The following is an 18,515-nucleotide window of genomic DNA, read 5'->3' as shown; positions in this document are numbered from 1 at the left end:
ACACACATTTATTTATATATTAAATTAAGTGAGTTAAGAATCAGCTGTGGAGCCTCTTCTTCTGACGTGTCCGAGGACCCGTCACAATCAGATGAGTCTCGAGAGTTTTTGATGTAAATTTCCGAGGCTGTCGAAAAGCCTGCGCCTCTTGAATTACTAGTGTGTGTAATTATTTGAAGAAGGCACTCTGGTTCATGTGTCATTAGGATTAAGGTTTTTAAGTATAAAGTAGCTTCTTTTTTTTTTTTTGAGGAGAGCACGGCCCCCAGAGACAACATAACAACTGGATCTGAGTCAGTTAAGGACATGATTACACCCTGCAGGTTCTCCTTTCCGTAAAATTAAATTGTTTAAAATGAAGGCTGTGGGAAAAGGAGGCAAAAATAGATGTCTGGCAATAACACTGCCTTCCCTGCTCTGCTCTGCATTCCATCCACTGCCTCATTCTCCTTTCCCCGTTTTGCTGCAGTGCCAGTTTGTCCTTTATTACGCCCTCACTCCGCTTTGAAAATCAAGAAATTGTATTTTATTCATAATTTTTCTTGGGCTTTGCCAACAACGACATCAAAGTACCAATTGCTTTGGTTGTGAACTTTTTGGAAAGAAGGGCGGAGGCGCTTCTTCCTCTTGAGATTGCATGGAAGGATATTGTTGCAGGTGTCATCACTGTGTATGAATTGTGTGTGTGATGGTGCTTAATGGTGTTTAATGTGTGTGTTGCATCAGCTGCGGCAGGTTTCTCAGGCCAAGCGCTGGGATGACGTGGGGACGGGCAGACGCACGATCAGACAGTCCAGATTAGTCGAGTCTCTGGAGTTCCCTGATGAGGACTTTGGCGTCAACTTGGGAATAGTAAGTGTTTGATTTTATGTGTATGTTTTACTGAATAGTGTTTTTTTTATATATATCTAAACAGCAATTATTTAATTTTGGTGGTGCAGTGGTTAGCACTGCTGCCTCACAACAAGTAGGTTCTGGGTTCAAACCTACCGGCCGGCTTGGGGCTTCCTGTGTGGGGTGGGTGCGTGGGTTTCCTCTTGGTGATCCAGCTTCCTCCCACAGTCCAATGACATGCAGGTTTTAGGCGAATTGGCGGCCCTATAAGGAAAAGCACTATGGATAGTGAATGAGTTATTTGATTTTCAGCAAATGTATGGCAACAGTTGCTGATAGTTAACACCATTTCTCAAACAAAAAGTGAAAACATTTACCGGTTTCAGCTTCTGAAATGTGAGAATTTTCCTCTTTCCTTTTGTAGAAAATCTGACAAATTCAATATGATTGGATTTCTGGCTGTGGAAGGAAATATGAGCAGCTTGAAAAAGTTCCCTTGGGTCGTTCGGTTGAGGGGTTTGGCGTCGAGACATTTTATGTTCGCTGACTAAAAACTATTCATTTTCACATCATTTTGATTTTGATAATGATATCATTATCATTACAACACTTAAAACAACAACACAGGTTGGAGTTTTTTTTTTTTTTTTTACAGCACACTCGGTTTATGAGCAAAAAGAAAAGCAAAACAAACATGCTGATTGACGTGAGCGCTGTGTGAAGAGTGAGTGAGTAACACCAGTAAAACAAGTGTAAGGATTATCTGTAGGCCGACTGACTGAATCACTGTAGTCTTACAAAGGTGGGAACATTCTTGCTGTCTAGTCCAAGAGTCCTGCAATAAATCTTCCTTCATGAAGGTTATAATCATCTGTTATTGCAGGAACTGTGTGATGCTGCTGAATTGTATTGCATTATACAGAGATGCGTTTCCATTATTTATTCTGCTCTATTTGATGTAAATGGGGTGGGCAAAATAGTAGAAACGCCTCTCAGTATAACACAATACAGTTCAACAGTACAACAACCTACAGCCTCCGGCATGATCATAAAGTCGACTCAACACTTCTCTGAAACCGTTTCAGCAGAAAACCGAACGTTATAACCTTCATTTATTGCAGGACTCTTGCATTAGACTGCATTAGTTTTAACTAGGTTTCCTTATAAACTGCTAACTGAGTATGTTTGGGCCCTAAAAATAAAATCACTGCTCATTATGTAATTATCTTCTTTGATCACAGGACACCATGGCTATCAAGAAGCGGAGCGCCAGGACCAGGAGGATCCGTCCCGTCTCCACCAGACTGAGTGAGTCCTCTGCTTCTCTGACTTGTGCTGATGTAGCACCATATATTTAAAATAACAGCAGGGTCAGGGTCAATTGACTTTTAATCAAATAAAAAAAAAGTACCGTTTCCTCAGCCACCCAAGTGGTGTGCAACTTTTTCTCCGTCTATGCTAATGCTTATGCTAATAGTAACTCTGCTTTTAGCCTGTGTATTAAATCTTTGCATGTAATATCCTAAAATTAAAAGATTAACTTGGCCTTTTCTATGACACTGCCCCCAGGCCGAACTTTCCATTTTTTTTCCCCTTATAATAATGGTCTAAGAATAGCAGAGTTGACACTTCATTTTCAACAGGGCAGATAATGTGGCTAAGGACCTAGATATTAAAACTGCAGGCATTTAAGTTTTCATATTTGTGTTGTGATTCCAACTGTTCTTTTGTAAGTGATTATGAAGGAGCTTCATATTTAATCAAAATCAAAGAGGGCTCACCTTAAAATAGATAATTGAAGATAAGACATGAGAATAATCTCCATTTTGTCGCAATCCTTTGTGTCATTATAGGTTTAGGTGACGAGCCCTGTCCCTCTCCCACCCCCTCTGCCCCACCCCACTCTGCCCCGCTCACCCACTCGGCATCATGGGAGTGTCTGTCCACACTCCCCACCAACGGCTCGCCCTTACGCCATGTGACCCACGTCAGGCCCCGCCCGCCGCGGAGACACAGAGCCGGGCACCTACCACCTGAATCTGTGAGTTGACGGCCAATAGCATTGCAGTGACCTCTGACCTTGTTCTGAGGTCCTTGAGACCTTGTTCTCAACAAACACTATGAGATTTGTATTCCGACCTGGTTCTAACACAGGTAACACTTCCTAAATTGGGTCTTTTTATGGAACCTAGAGGGGAAATAGAGTTTTTATATTGTGCTAGTGGCACCATTGTGTGTTATCATGTTTAACTGCCCCATTTTTGATCTCACAATGCAGCGTGACGCTCAGTCCGTATGTTTCCACAAAAGAGCTCAGGAGGGTGTAGAGGTGAGAAAATAAACCCAACATGTATAGTTTTTTAGCATTTTATTTATTTATCCCTTTAGTTTTTATTTATCTCTCGACTTCTTTGTGTGAACTTTTGTTATTCATCTTGTTTCCCATGCCAGTGGCACTTTCCAAAAATAAGTTCCTTTTAAAGTAGGAAGCTGTCGCATGTGTCTCTGTGACTCAAATGTTAATCACGCACAGCCATCTCCCAGGGGCCGTGGGGCAGCCTCTAACTTAGCGGCTTGTTTGTTTTGAGACTTTGTAAAAAGCTTCTTTTTTTTTTTTGAAATCGCTACAAACTGAGTTAGGGTAGCATGATGAGGAGTTGTTTTATAAACAGACCTATGTTGGCAGTGCGTTCGGGTTTGCCAGCCAACCATTTGAAATGATGATACCTTTTGTGAGCCTTTCAGCTTTTTGTCAACATGGCGGATTGATGATTGTTATCCTGTTATTCTATCTGTTTCCTGTGTGTGTGTGTGTGTGTGTGTGTGTGTGTGTGTGTGTGTGTGTGTGTGTGTAGCATTGCTCAGAGAACGGAGGAGTCAACATGCTGGAGGATGGACTACCTGATTTCTACAGCAAGAGAGTCCTGCCTGACAGGTAGCTCACGGAATCAGTTTTATTTTTATATAGTCGTTAAAAAATGCAGTAAGTGCCTCCTCACTACGGTGGCCCCTGAGGACAACACACATGCAAGAGTGAAAAAATGTTCATACCTGATATTTTATTCTTTAGCATCTAAAAGGGAGGAAGCCAGCTAAACGTGCAGTAATGCACTAAATGAGCGTGTTCATTGAACGGTTAACTGACCGTTATCAGTTTGCAGCCGTTATGACTCTGGCTTAAGTGGCCACAACAAAAGGGAAACACACCATGGATGAGACTAATAAAGAATATTTTTTCTTAAACCAAATACCAGATGCCAAATTAAATCTTCTGAGTATGAGGTGTGGAAATCAGTAAATTCAGTAGTGTGTAATGTGCATGAGTGAGGCAGGTTAGTGCAGGTGTTGTAAGGTGCAGAACTAAACATAAGGATTAACCTAAGACAACATAACCAAACCCAAAATGTGATGTGCCAGTGGGGAGGAGCAGAGAGAGATTTGTTGGCAGCCAGGACTTCTATACCCTGGAACACATGCCACAGGTGTTCCAGATGTACCAATCAGCTTGCCAACCCCAGGGGGCCTGAGCGTTTTTGAGTCTGACAATAGTTAACAATCCTCTCGCACCAGAAGGCGGCGGAAACGCCCCAAAAAGTTGTCTGCCAACTGCCAAAAAACCATCCAAAGAGAAGAGGAGCTGCACCCAGTGTGCGTCTAGCATGGCTAATGCTGGCAATTCAAACATTGCAGCGGTGGTGTCGGACGCCGCATGGACTGCCATCAGCAACTGGCACCTAGCAGCTGAATTATAACGGGTTCAGACCAGGAGAATCAATTAAAACAAAGCTGTCTATGATTCTGAAGTCGCGTATAGTGAAAAATTTAGTTGGGGAAGTGGCAGTGATGGCGGGGGGGGGGTGAATGTTGTAGGAGGAGGTTCTACTGAAAAAGAATAGCTCAGAGCAACTCATTAAAAAAAAGAGAGAAATGAACATGAACTAGTTTAATCTGTGTGAGCTGAACTTTGAGCTAGCTCATGTAAAGTGTGAACTTGCACAGCACTGAACTTCATCTTGCAATTATACATGACAGTTCTCATTAGTATGACATAATGATCATCTTTCATAATGAATGAAAGAATGTGATTATCAGAGTTAAGTTATCATTCAAAACAAAGCTGGTGAGGAGGACGGGGGGGGGCAGGTTATGCAATACACATTCCTAACAATCTTCAGCAGATACACAGGCAGCGCTGACAAAGGCAGAAAAGAAGAGGATTTCCTAATTATGAAAATGTTTCCTCATAATTACAAGATGCTAAGCTCTAATCTTGAGACAGACGGACATATAACCACGCACACATACACACACACTCGAGGTGAAGGCAATACCAGCCTCACTAACACATCTGGTAATAGCACCTGTGAACCTGCTGAACCAAAAATAGCGATGTATTATTATACACCTCCGTAAGACGAGGCTTCCTCCTCTATGCCTCTGATCTCAGGGGTTATCAGTCACTCCTATCTTCCCTCTCCTGCAGCATCAGCGCTGCTAAAACTGCTTTATACAATGATAAGATCAGCAGTGCAGCAGACTTCTTGGAAATTATTTTCCACCTTCATAACGCTACTCAGTCGTCCACTACCTCCACCGGACACAAGCCCTCTCACCTTATAGCTTTGCCTCTTTCTTTACTGAAAAGGTGCCGGCCATCAGTGGCCAGTTCTCTGAACCACTCAGACAACCGGTTCCGGTCGGTTAAGGGTGCATCGCTCTCCGTGGTCTGCCCTCGCACTGAGGGCACGGCATCTGCAAGCCAAACATGTAGAAGTCCTACTTAATGCCTTTCTTTGCCTCCTCCGGTGAATGGCGCAGCACTTCCTTCATTCACCCCTCTCACAAGGTGTCAAACCTCCTGACCTGAAGCCTTGCTACGACATGTCCACTAGACCCCATTCCTACCAACCTCCTCCAAGCCAATTATCTCCCAGCTTCCACTGGCGATGTTTCTAACCGCATTCAGACGCCTTCACTCAACCGTGCTCAAGTTGGAAACTACTTCCATTCTTCTCCATCGGAAGTGCGGCTTTCAAACGGGCCTCAGAATTCCTCGCACAGAACGACCTCCTTTATCCACACCGGTCGGCCTTTAACAGCGGCCACTCCGCTGAAACGTTTCTGTTGTCTGAGACAGAAACCTTAAGGTCAGCTAGAGCTGCAGCTTGGTTCTCTGTACCGTCTTCCTGGACGTATCAGCAGCCTTCAACACGGTAAACCGCCACATCCTGCTACCCATAATGCGATCTGCACTCTCTGATGTTGGCATTTCGGGCAAAACCCGTGTTTGGTTTGAATCCAACCGCATCAGGTAAAAATCGCCTCTTCATCTCTCATGCCAAGCAAGGCTGCAAGAAACCTGTGTGTCGTGATTGATGACCGGCTTTCCTCCTCTGACCATGTTGCGTCCGTCTCCCAGTTGTTCTGCTTTGCACTATACAACATAACAAAAGTCGAGCTTCACCTGCCTCAGTATGCCACCTACCTCTTGATGCATACTGCTCATTGACCTCCGTTGGCTTCCCAATCAAATTCAAGTCACTGATGCTTGCCTGCAGAGTGACTTCCTGGTCTGCACCTTTCCACTTCAACATACAGATTCATGCTCTGCCACTGTGATCCTTCAAGGAACGTCATCATGCTTTAAAAACAGGACTGTTGAATTTCCCTGTCCAATGCTTTTGTTCTGTCATGGTATTTTATGTTATTGGTGATAAATACACAGCATGCCCCTGAAGCACTTTGGACAAATGACATGGAGAGGTTCCATTTGAACTGAATAGAGGCCTCATGTGTAACTCTATTTGAGAAATAACTAGAACATATTTCATTACATAGAATAAATCATTTTGTTTACTGTCACAGCCCAGCCTCTTATTTTCCATCTCATTTTCCTTGAAACTGCAGCAGGTCGTGCAAAGTTGTCTTTTCTCTGTATTAGACGCAGCACTAACTGGCGGCGTTTACAGACCTTCGGCAGAATAATTACATATCAGAGAGACACAACGACATCAACATACACTTCACATGGACGTCACACAGTAATTAGCTTCAGCTGTATATTCTACAGTAAATCACAAAGGTGCTAATTTAATATCAGACTGTTTATCATTGTCACTTGATGTAAAAGTTCACGACAAACTTAAAATAATCTTTTTTTAATAATTCCAGTAAAGCAGTGTATTGAATAGTTTGGTCTAGTAATGATTTCTGTATTTACAGTGGATCACATGACTGCTTGTAGGTGAAGGTGGAGTGGCTTTAAGCGATGAACCTACAGTCTCACACTCGTCAGAGCTTTTTTGTTTTGAGCCAAAATGCTCTAAAAACCCATTTTTCACTAACCTGACCTGAACCAGACAACATACAGACACAGTTAGCGACTAGCTGGAGGACAAAAGGGAGAATATATTATATATACTATATATATTATATTATATATTATGTGCAAAAATAGTTTTATAATTTATTGATACTTAACATTAGCAAATAGGCTATTGTCTGTGAGCTTCTGTAAAGCATGCTAATTCTCATTATAAAAATTGTAACAACAATTAAACTTGATCCATGTCTCAAACTTATGACATGTTGGGTCCTTGAATTTGAGGGAATTGGGCCTGGAAAGTCCTTGAATTTGATATTAAAGAAGGTGTCAAATCACAGCAGCAGGTCTTTGGTCTAATATCACTAACAACCAAAGCTCCTCTGGCTTGACGCTCTCACTGAACTAGCCAATCAAATAAAAACCTTCAATAACAAACTACACTTGGTAAAATGATGGTGTAATTAGTGAATCTTGAATAGTTGAATTATATATGTGACGTCTACAGTTTAGGTTAAGGGTTTCAGGTGGTGTAATGAACATTGTGATCATCATTTTTGAGCAAATTACTTAAATAAGGATTGTAAGATCCCCATAAATGGCTCAGTAACGTTCAGCTCAGAGCTGGACAGCACCATGTCTGCTCCAGCCACATTGGAAATGACAGTTCCCAAACAGTGTTAAGGCTTCATGACCATGTGTGCTTAATGCCAACCGGCAGTCGGTGCATAAAAAAGATTCACTGAGGCAGCAAATAATACGCCTTCTGTCAAATATGTGAAACCATGTGTACAGGCCACTCTGAAGAGAAAGTCTGTCCGTCACTGTCAAATGGTTCATTCGTATAAGTGATGTTAACACTGGGATCAGGTAGCTAGCGATGACTTGTACAGGATATGGTGCAATAATGGTTTTAACAGCACAACCCCATGAAAAACAACCTCTAACTCTTGTATATGTATGTACTACTGTATGTATCCTTCTCTATATCCATTTCTCCTCTTGTTTTTACCAATAATGTCTTCTCTCTCCCCCCTTGTCTTTCCTCCCCTTTCTCTCCCTTTCAGTCAGTTGTCCTCCCTCCATCAGGCCCAGTCGCTGCGGAGGAAGAAAAGGCGCAGCGTGTTGTCCATTTTCTCCGGCTTCCGCAAGAACCGCAACTCCACCATCTCTAACCAGGACTCGGAGTACGTACGCAGGGGAGGGGAGAGTGGAAGGAGGGAGTGAAAGTAACATCTAAGTGCATGGACCCAGAGAATGAGACGGCTGTTAAATTAATCCAGCACTGGGCATTAACGTCACTTCATAGCTTCATAAATATTTCAGTGGAAGAAAATATTTCGCCATCTCCAACTGTTTTTTCTTTGCTTTAAAATTACGGCGCTGAAACATTGAAGGTGAAGTTACATAATGGCACAATAGTTTAAAAAGTAGACAGCAGTCTGGTAAGAGGGGAAAATTTACAATGTGTAATTACACAGATTAGTAACCGAGGGGAAAATATAGCAATCAGTAGGCACTCACCATTAGGGGGGGTTGCACAGTTAGACAAAATGAAAGGAAAAAAGGCACTCGGTGAGAGCTGCACCGTGTGTTCCAGCTGGCAGAAGTGGTTACAAATTAAACTTAAAGGAATAGTGGCTAAACTAAAACTTGGTGATGTATTCTCCTCTGCTGGTTAACAACCCGGCTGTGGTGCTGGACTTGCACACTTAAACAGAAGCCAAGTTTCACAGCAGTCTGAAAGAGAAGAATAAAAGAACAGATGACTCATCTGAAGGCCGGCTATAGATAGAAACAGCTTTTTAAAAACGGTTTAAAGTGTTTTGTAGTGTTTTACCTGCAGTTTGTTGCTAAGCAATCAAAGAGATTGTTTGTTGCTGTATTCACTTGGCTGCACTCTGACTCTGTTTCTTTTGTCTTTTTTACAGCAGCACAGAGACAAACTGGAAAGCGTAACAGAATCTGGGCCAAAAAACTGTCCCTTAATGCAGACATTTAAAATTAATGACAAAGAAGGCACAGGCTTATATTGCATATTGTAAAAATAATTAAAAGGATTGTTGATTTACAGCACATTAAAAATCTGTAAGCCATGAAAGTCAATTTGAGGGCAGATCAGATCAGCCACCACTTACTAACATCCTCCCTCTCCCCCAAGGTCAAGACTCAAGAAAATGTGTTTCTTTTCTGTCGGTTTGTTCCAGCAGCGCCTCAGAGAACGTCTACTCGATGATTCAGCACCCTAAGGATGCTGTGAGGCCAGAGAGCGCTGTTCCAGGAGCAAACGGGAGCATGCCCTCACCTCGGCCAATGCAGGGCGCACCTGTGCACGGGCTGAGGGCTGCCAGCCCCCCCTGCCTCATCCAGAGACAGGTACAGTGTTAGGGACAGTCACAGTGACCAGAAATCCTAAATTTGAAGTTTTATCACAGCAAGACGCCACCAACACTCAATCCCTTGCAGCTCCAGGGCTTCTGCTCTCTAGTTAATCCTGACCTTTGACCTTTGAAAGCACAAGGGCTTTCTTAAGTGTGTATTTAACTTCCATATAAGCACACACAGTTTTATTCCTCTGTGCAATAGTGCACACTTTGGAACACCAAACCATTTCAATTGAATGCAAATGTCTTCTAATACTATTTCTCTGCTGTCTGCTTCCAATCTAACTCGTATACATGAATCTGAACCGTGAGCATCCTGCTCCCAATTCCTACAGTCCCACATGACACGACGGTGCACAGTTGCATGCTGTGCCCACCACCTGCTATTCTCAGCCTCAGCCTCAGCATGTCTGAGGTGTGGAGGACTGTATGGCCTATTTTAAATCTCTGCCAAATACACACACACACACACACACATACACACACACTCACTCTCATCCAAATCCCTTTGGTTCTAAAAGTAGAGACCATGGATCCTCACTGATCCTTGAGGGGCTTTGAGGACACCCCTTGCAAAATGAGGGATAGTTTAATTTTGGTATAATTGAATACTAATATAAATTTTAATCATAGGCTTCACTCTCTCCACTGTTACCACCAGACAGATTCAGTAGATCATCAAAAACAAGCTGTGAATCCCAGAGAGCTTTATATATCCTGTATAAAAATGTATGAGGTGTAATATTTGACTTTGCGCATGTATGTCCGTCTTTGTCCCTGTACAGTCCACAGACCTGGTGAGCATGGTGTACAGCTGCATCGGGGCAGAAATCGAGGACTCAGATGGCAGCAGCAACTGTGACATCAAAGCGACAGACCAGGACATCGACAGATCGACCACCATCTCAGATGCCCCCGCAGATACTCGGAGTAACGGCCACGTGGTGTCCTCCAAACAGCAGACGGACAGACAGATGGAGACGGGCCGGCAGGAGAGGATCGTACCCCTGACAGACTCACGGACTGAGATGGAGGAGGACAGACCGAGCGGCGGTGGAAATGTGGCCCCCTGTGGGCCGAGGCCAGAGCCGCCGCCACAGAGCACCAAGCCCAGCCTGGCTGTCATGAGGCAGAGACACCTGCAGGAGAGTTTAGGTACTGCAAGTTAAAACAACATTTGAGGTTACACTACAATGTTTTATGATTGCTTTGAGCTCAGTAACTTGATGGAGTGATGTTGACAATAACAACACACGTTTATTAATGTAGGATTCATTTTATTGCAAATTGACTTGATTATCTGTCGTTAGAGTCGCACAGCATATTCAATAAATCAAATTAAAGTTTTGTTCCTCCACATCATTTCAAATACTGACTTCTTTCACTTTTCCTCATCGCTGTTTGTATAATTGAGGAAATAAACAATAACTGTGCAGTGGGGAAAGATTGATACTGTTGACGCATTTTATTTACAACTAAATTCAGTGATAAACATAATGTTGTGATGCTCTCATAAATGATGCCATCAGTGTTTATAGTATCATTTAATGTAGCATCATGAAATTTGCAGATTGAATCTGTCTGGAATACTGAGCCAAAGAAATTGCGAAACGCTATAAAGCTTCTGTGTCAGTCAGAGTCATGGTCAGATCAGTTGTAATGCTGCGTTATATTTACTGTAAACACATGATGGTTGTGTTTAGTTCTGAGCTTTTCTCGCAGCATGTAGCACATTTTCTTAATAACGTGAGTCTGTCGGGTAATAATGATTAGTAGCTATAATGTTACATTGATGATGCATTATCAGATCTACATGGAGCACGAATAAGATAGATATTAACTAATACTGGCTAACAGCTTTGTGTCTCTTTTTTTGTTTACTGTTAAAAAGCTCTGGGTAAAAAGTTAGAAAGCAGTTAAAAACTTAGCTCAGTATCATTAAAAAAAGATTAGTTTAAGTGAAGTCTGTCGAAGTGAGTTTAATGAGAGATGAAGTATAAGGGCAGTGATTTGATTCGCTGTCGTCCAAAAGGTCTGCTGCTCCAAACTTCAGGGGTCTTTAAGAGAGAGGCCCATGGTTAAGAGCTATTGTTAGTTTCGAGTCTAGACTTTGTAACGAGCTAAACCTCCTCAGTTACAAGAGGAGCCGCAGACTGCAGTCTGGCTCAAGGAGAAATAAAAGATCAGTGCAGAGGCCAGAACTGGTCATGTCATGAAATCAGTGTAATGATCTGCTGATTGACATTGAAAATGGAGAGAGGATACAGGCATGTAAACTTTTATCCTCTGATTGAAAGCCTCTGTGCAGTGAATAGCAAAGAAGTATTTGAAATAGCTGCTGCAGAGTTTTCCTCCGTAACTGAAGGTGAGTTGTCGCTGATGTCAGAGACAAACCGTCATGCATATAAACATGCTACTAAACAGATGTATAAGCATATTAAAAGATGGCCAGGTGCTTCTATGCATATGTCTGCTTGACTCTCTTGAAGCTGTAGGAAGCATTTAACACAGGTAATCTAACAGAAACAGTCTATAACTGTAGGTGTTTTATCGTTTGTTTTACATTATAGGTCTGTGTTTTATCATTTATCAGTTTTTTTTTAATCATTTCCAATGAGGGAATGCACATGAAATGTGTGCTCCTGCTACTTGTCAATAAAGGTTTGTACTTATTTTAAAATGGAATAAAAACGTTGTAACGACTGCGTGATGTCTGTGTTTCTGTCTCACCAGAAGAGGCAGGAAGGCTGGAGGAAGAGGAGCAGAGTGAAAGAAAGCGTGAAGAGAAGCAGCGAGTGAGAGGACCGGAGGGACAGCGTCCTCTTATTCCCAATAAGGTATGTGTCAATGTATGTGAAAGACAAAAAAGTAACGTCCGTGCAGCAGACTCTGATACATCACCAAATATCACTGTATGTCCCACTTTCAGCCCAGTCTTGACCTCTCGAGAGACAAGACCTCTCCGGAAAACACCAAGACCCCTCCCACAGCCTCACCCATCAGTCCAGGAGAAGAACCTGCCAGTGACCAAAGGAGCTTGCCCCCGGCTCAGCAAGACGAGGGGACCACAGAGAGGAAAAGCCCACTAGCATCTGCCAAGGCTGGGACAGAGGCCGGAGATCCTGCCCTCAGCCAAGGTAACATGTCATTTTACAGCAAAGGATAAAGTATAGTATATGATGGCAAATTGTGTTGTGGTAGAAGTCATAATCAAACAGCATTGGTGACACTTAAATATAACTTTAATGGATTTTAGTTCGGATAAACTGACAAACCTCAAGGAGACAAAATGTGTCCATGTCAGTGAGGCCTTATGGAGAGAAAAAGATGGTGTGCATGATGATAATGATGATGGTTATGATTGTCAGATGAGGAAGAAGGCCGTAATGGATTTCCAGCAACATCACATCACACCAGGAAGTCCAACTCATTTGACATAGGTACTGTATGTCTGACGTGTGTCTACTGCACCCCTGCTGCTGTGTACACATTATATGTATATGTTACATGTAGAGACAATAAGCATGCCGTTTAGTTACACACATGGAGGTCTGACGCAAATGCACATCTTGCTGTTTTTGTTCATAATTCATAACAGCGGCGTGAAGCCTTTGTTATTTTTTATCTAATGAAAGCAGCACGAGTGTCTGGTTTGATGTTCTCCCAAGCCTGTAGACCTTGCTGGCTGTGCACCGTGTGACTGCCTTATCCTGCAACCCCTCTTTTTTGAGTTCCTGCACCCCACTGTGTGTGTGTGTGTGTGTGTGTGTGTGTTTGTCTCCTGCCTTTTCCCTCAGGCATGGAACGAGACAGTCCCTACGATCTGGAAAGGTCTTCAGATCGCAGATTCCCTGTGAAAAAGCCCTGTTTCCCCCAGTACAGAAACAAATCTCTGGATTATCCTGCTGGGACCAGGTGTATGTATCTGTTTCACTTCCTGCAAATATGTGTGGTACGACAGCCATGGGGCAGGAAAACTTTGCACAGTTCTTTAGGTTTTTGTACAAATTATTGCACCACAAAAAATCATTTCAGAATGAATTGTCTGCTGTGTTACAGCTAATTAAATTTGTGGAAGTAGTACAACATTCAGTTTGTCTTTTTATAAAGTTAATTAAATCCAAGCAAAAAAAAAAAAAAAAAGCTTGTGCAAAAGTGTCAATTTGTAACTCTTGCAAAAACTCAAGTGTGTGCAAACTTTTTCACAGCACTGTACATGGATGAGTCACACCCTGCATATTGAATACATACTCGTTCCAGTACTTGATGAATGGCTGACCAAAGAAAGATCATAAAACATAATTTAAAGATGTAATTTGGCTGTTTTCCAGATATGTGTCATTGCAGCTGGCAGCTGGATCTGACACGGCCTGGATAAGTGTGCTATTAGACGAGAACTTCATCATTTTTGAAATAAGGACCTTTTATCACTCCTGCTGTAATTGGAGCTGATTTCTTTTTGATACCGTGTTCCATTATTGAGATAATTGGCAGCCATGTTTAGCTGATTCAACATCACTTTCCACACTGAGTCGTTTGGCACTGAAGATGAAAACCTGAGGCAGTGGAATTCAAGGGGCACTAATGACATGGCAAAAACCACTGCCAATTACCTCTGTAATGCAGAACTATATATCAAAAATCTGCTGCAGGGGACTCAATTACCATCACTGCGAGAATGATAAAAAGGGCCCACATGTCATGAATGGTGGCAAAAAAAGCCGTCTGGTTAAATGTTCGGTGGGCTGAAATATCAAGCAGATGCTTTATATTCAGGGCAATAACCACATTATCACATTTGAGTTCCGTATTCACACTGAAATCTCATTATTAGAAACTAATTCTAAGTTTGGCAAACTTAAAGCTGCATTATTAGATTTTTTTTGGCGAGAGTGTTAGCAAACCGTTTACACATCCAGAAGATACAGAGCAACATTAGCATTCATTTAAAGTTGTGTTTCCTGCGACCTGATCAATTCAAGTCCAATATTAATTATCTTTTCTTTTTTTTTTTAGCAGTTAAATGTGTCACTATGCTCATTAGCTACTTTGTCTGTCTGATGTTTGGTTTTGGGCAGGTAGCAGACAGTTGGTTTATCAGAGCATTTTTTCTGAAAACAGCTGATTGCTGTGATTCAAGACGCGGCTGATGAGAGCGGGTTGTGGACCACAAATCTAAAACAATGATTCAAAAGGGTTAAAAAGCTTCACAGAATTAAAAGCAACTGCATCATTTAGTGATTACTCTCTGGGTTTAGCACTTGATAAACACCTTTGCACATTGCACATCATCAATTGATCCACTGTTAATGTAAAATATTGATTGTGCAGCTTTACACCTACAATAACTGCTATTCTAAGCCACTTGGAGATAACTCTGTTTTGATCTCCATCAAACTCTTGAAAAAAATATCTGGCTTGTAATTTTCTTAAAAAAAACTTACAATTCCTACATCATTTTCATTAGTGCAGCTTTAAAGCCATGCATTAATATTATATTTGCTTCTTTAGGTTATGACAGCCCCCAGCTTGGTAACAGAGATGCGTTATGACATTACCAGTGGACCAGGAGGAATTTGCTGGGAAGAGACGACTTGAACACGGAGGACTGGAGAGAGACAAGCTTTTAAAACTGTGGACTCAACTGACGCAGCTTCTTTTTTTGCTTTTTTTAAATCCATATAAACATTTGTTGCTGAAAATGCATGTACTGTATGCTTTCTGTTTTTAACGGGTTGCACTTGCTATGGTTTTTTCTCAGGCATAAGGGAAGCTCTGACCTGCAGTACATAAAGTACTTTTCATACGAACACACAATATTTCAGTGTCTCTCCAGTATAATCATAATCTGTTTTATGCATTTGTACAAAACCATTTGATGTTGAAAATACTCTGTCCTCTCATCCCCTCCCTGTCTTTTACTGACAATCTGTGACTACTGAAAGTGAGTTTGTACTGTATTTACTCTAATGACGGTGTAAATACTGAATATAAAACTGCACTAGCCATTGTGGTAACTCTACCAGTTAACAATCATGTTTTTATTTGTGATAATATATCATTTGATAACTGTGTTTGTAAGTATGCTTTTGGTGTATGCTGATGTTGATGATTGAGAAATATGTTATCATGCACTTAGTATTTAAGTCAGTCAGTGGATCACTTGCAGTTTTAATCTGATTTTGCAGGCCTGAAAATGAGTATATTTTCTAAAAATGCTTCTATGAATCAGAATAAATAAAATCGACTTTACACAACGAATTGGATCTCTATTCACATCACGTTCGATTCAGTACTTTTATTGTCAGCGTACAACTTGCAGGTACAACAGACTCAAGTGTTTGACATATTATTTGTTAAACTATTATACCGATTGTTTGACATGTAATTTAAATGGAACATGGGTTTTTCAAAAGGGAACTCCACTGTCTTCTGTGGCTTTAAAATCCCTGATGAGGTTATTGGGGTTTGGTGACCAGATTATTATAGGAATACAGGAGTAGTTTTGGGAAATATTTTTATTCACTTTGTTGCTGACAGGTAGATAGCAAGATTAATACCACTCTTAAGTCTGTATAGTAAATATGAAAGCACTGCCAGCAGATGTTAGCTTAGCACAAAGACTAGTAACAAGGAAACAGCTTAGCATAGCTCTGTCTGAGGGTAACAAATTATGCAAACCTACCTAATGCCTAACCCTTGAAGTTTCCTAATTAATATGTTAAGTCTTAGTTGTTTCATTCCTTCAAACATTTTATTGTAAATGACACATTTATGTGGTTTTAATTTGGTTATTTCTTGGCCGGGAGCCACCAGGCTTGTTGTCACTAAAGTATTGCCACAGAACCAGAAGACACTTGAGGCTAGTCAGGCTAGCTGTTTTCAGTCTGTATGCTAGGCTAAGCTAATCAGCTGCTAGATATAGCTTCATGCTTAGCAGACAGATATGAGAATGATATTGGTCTTCTCATCTAACTCTTAGCAATGAAGCAAATAAGTTTATCTCCCTAAATATTAACTTATTCCTTCAAAAGAAACTAACTAACCTCTGTTGTTGCTTGTTATATTTTTTGCCATTGTTTCTTAAATCCGTCTCTTGTGAGTCCCCCAACATTAATAATCAATCAGTGGACATCTTTAAAAAAACAAAACAAAACGGACAGAAAGAAAGAAAGAAAAAGAAAATAAAACAAATGTTTTCGTTACCATGAGATGTACATGAATTTTCAGATTATAACAACATGGATTCATAATTGTTGGTGGCACAGATGGTGACCAAACATCCACGATGGTGGCTCACTTTTATTATTTCTTTGTGATGTGATAACTCCGAACTAACTTTTCTAAATGAGTGCTACCTCCTCTGAGCAGCAGATGGCAGCAGAGACTGAGCGCTCCTCTCCCCCAAAACCACCTGCTCACGCTTCCAGTGACATGTCGCTGCCAAGTCATGATCCACTGTCATCACCATAACCATGGATCCTAGCAGCAGTCACTGTCGCTGCATTAATGAAGGCAGAATATACTTGATGATACAGCTGTCTCTCCTCATCCGAGAGGAGACTTGTTAATGAGCTCGATCAGCACTTAATTGGCAGTATAAACATGCTCATTAATTACTCCTGTCTCTGGCATGTAAGCAGAAGATTATGCAGTCGCTGTACATCGCATTGTCTCTGTCATACACATGTCTCAGCCTCCAGGTGAGATCAGGCTCGGATCAGCTTCTCCAAACAACGACGAGCCTGTTTCTCTTGTGACAATGAGAAGCTTTTAATTCTCTCCATCCAGTCACCTGATCTCCCTCTGTGCCAGGACAGATCACAGGCAGGGGTGTTTCATTCACATTCACTGGGTCACCGGATAAGTGCAGATAATTCCCTCTGTCTTTCCATCCACACACAATCCTACGCACCATATGCTCAGCTCAATTCTTCATTACTGTGTATGTAAACCTACACGTTTCACACGGTTAGTGTTCCACGTTGTGTGTGTGTGTGTGTGTGTGTGTGTGTGTGTGTGTGTGTGTGTGTGTATGTGTGTGCACGTGTGTGCTATTATCTGAGGGTATTCCAGCTCATTCATCTTATGTGTATCAGATGGTGTAAAGTGTGAACTCACTTATCTGCATGTTTGCAAGCTGGCTCATTCATCTATGTCTGTGTGTGTGTGTGTGTGTGTGTGTGTGTGTGTGTGTGTGTGTGTGTGTGTGTGTGTGGGTGCGTGCACGCATGTGTGTTTAGTACATCGGTCAGCAGCATGCCACTTGCCTCGCTGTGTCTACAGTGGAAAGCTGGTAATGAGTTTGTGTGAGTCTGTTGTGCACCTACTGTGCAGCAGAAAAACAGGTAACAAAGCCCTGAAACATGAAGAGTCTCACTGTACGTGGCCTTTGTGAGCTTCTGTGAGGGAACACAATAACACCACGTATGAAAGCATTTCAGATTAGTGTCACCACAGCAGTAAACATAGCGCATTGTGCATATATAACCTTCCTACCACTTGTATGCATATAAACAGTGTTTTTATAATTTCCTTTAATCAAACCTCATAAGGCTACAAACCAATAATTTAAACAAAATCATTATATTTACCTCATAAAGAACCTAATCACATATATAAGGAGTGGACTTGCAGAATTCATAGCTCAACGTAAAGGCCTCCTGAATCCTAATACCTTTAATGCAATACCTTCAAATTGTGGCTGATGTATCAGGATGCAAAAACCGTGACGCTGCTGGCATTTGGAGCAGTGGTAATATTGAGCAGCAAGACTGGCAAGGCAGTGTTTCATTATTATTGTTTTTTAATGAAAACCATATTGTTGAATTAAGTTGAATTTTCTGTTTCAGTTGGTGTCGCTTGAGCAGCTTTGCTTTTTCATTTCCTTGTAGCAGTTGGTGGTGTGGAAGGAAAAAAAAAGAAGCTCGAAGTAAAATAGTTTGCAGAGTGATTAAGAAGTGGCGGAAGAGGAC

The 18,515-nt window shown here is 41.6% G+C and overlaps 1 protein-coding gene across 5 annotated transcripts in view; it reads left to right on the top strand.

The window, feature by feature from the left end:
• Positions 1-15,801, top strand: part of carmil3 (capping protein regulator and myosin 1 linker 3) — an 86,540-nt gene extending 70,739 nt beyond the window's left edge. Inside the window, exons 29-41 of one of the 5 annotated variants that reach the window (XM_023421924.2) lie at positions 727-852; positions 2,076-2,142; positions 2,688-2,875; positions 3,113-3,163; positions 3,690-3,769; positions 8,224-8,343; positions 9,367-9,532; positions 10,326-10,695; positions 12,274-12,377; positions 12,470-12,677; positions 12,909-12,980; positions 13,338-13,457; positions 15,052-15,801. In XM_023421924.2, the coding sequence (XP_023277692.1) occupies positions 727-852; positions 2,076-2,142; positions 2,688-2,875; positions 3,113-3,163; positions 3,690-3,769; positions 8,224-8,343; positions 9,367-9,532; positions 10,326-10,695; positions 12,274-12,377; positions 12,470-12,677; positions 12,909-12,980; positions 13,338-13,457; positions 15,052-15,092 (1,713 nt within the window). In that variant the 3' untranslated portion in view covers positions 15,093-15,801. Of the gene's footprint in view, positions 1-726; positions 853-2,075; positions 2,143-2,687; positions 2,876-3,112; positions 3,164-3,689; positions 3,770-8,223; positions 8,344-9,363; positions 9,533-10,325; positions 10,696-12,273; positions 12,378-12,469; positions 12,678-12,908; positions 12,981-13,337; positions 13,458-15,051 lie in introns of all 5 variants that reach the window. The other 4 variants (XM_023421923.2, XM_087178144.1, XM_023421925.2 and 1 more) reach the window with 4 other exon arrangements.
• Positions 15,802-18,515: the final 2,714 nt, after the last annotated feature.

Source organism: Seriola lalandi, unplaced genomic scaffold (assembly GCF_002814215.2).
Source record: "Seriola lalandi dorsalis isolate HSWRI2012SDOR001 ecotype SW California unplaced genomic scaffold, Sedor1 jcf7180002054677, whole genome shotgun sequence".
NCBI lineage: Eukaryota > Metazoa > Chordata > Actinopteri > Carangiformes > Carangidae > Seriola > Seriola lalandi.
The sequence above is the reverse complement of the archived record's forward strand: the minus strand, read 5'-3'. Positions and strand labels throughout refer to the sequence as shown.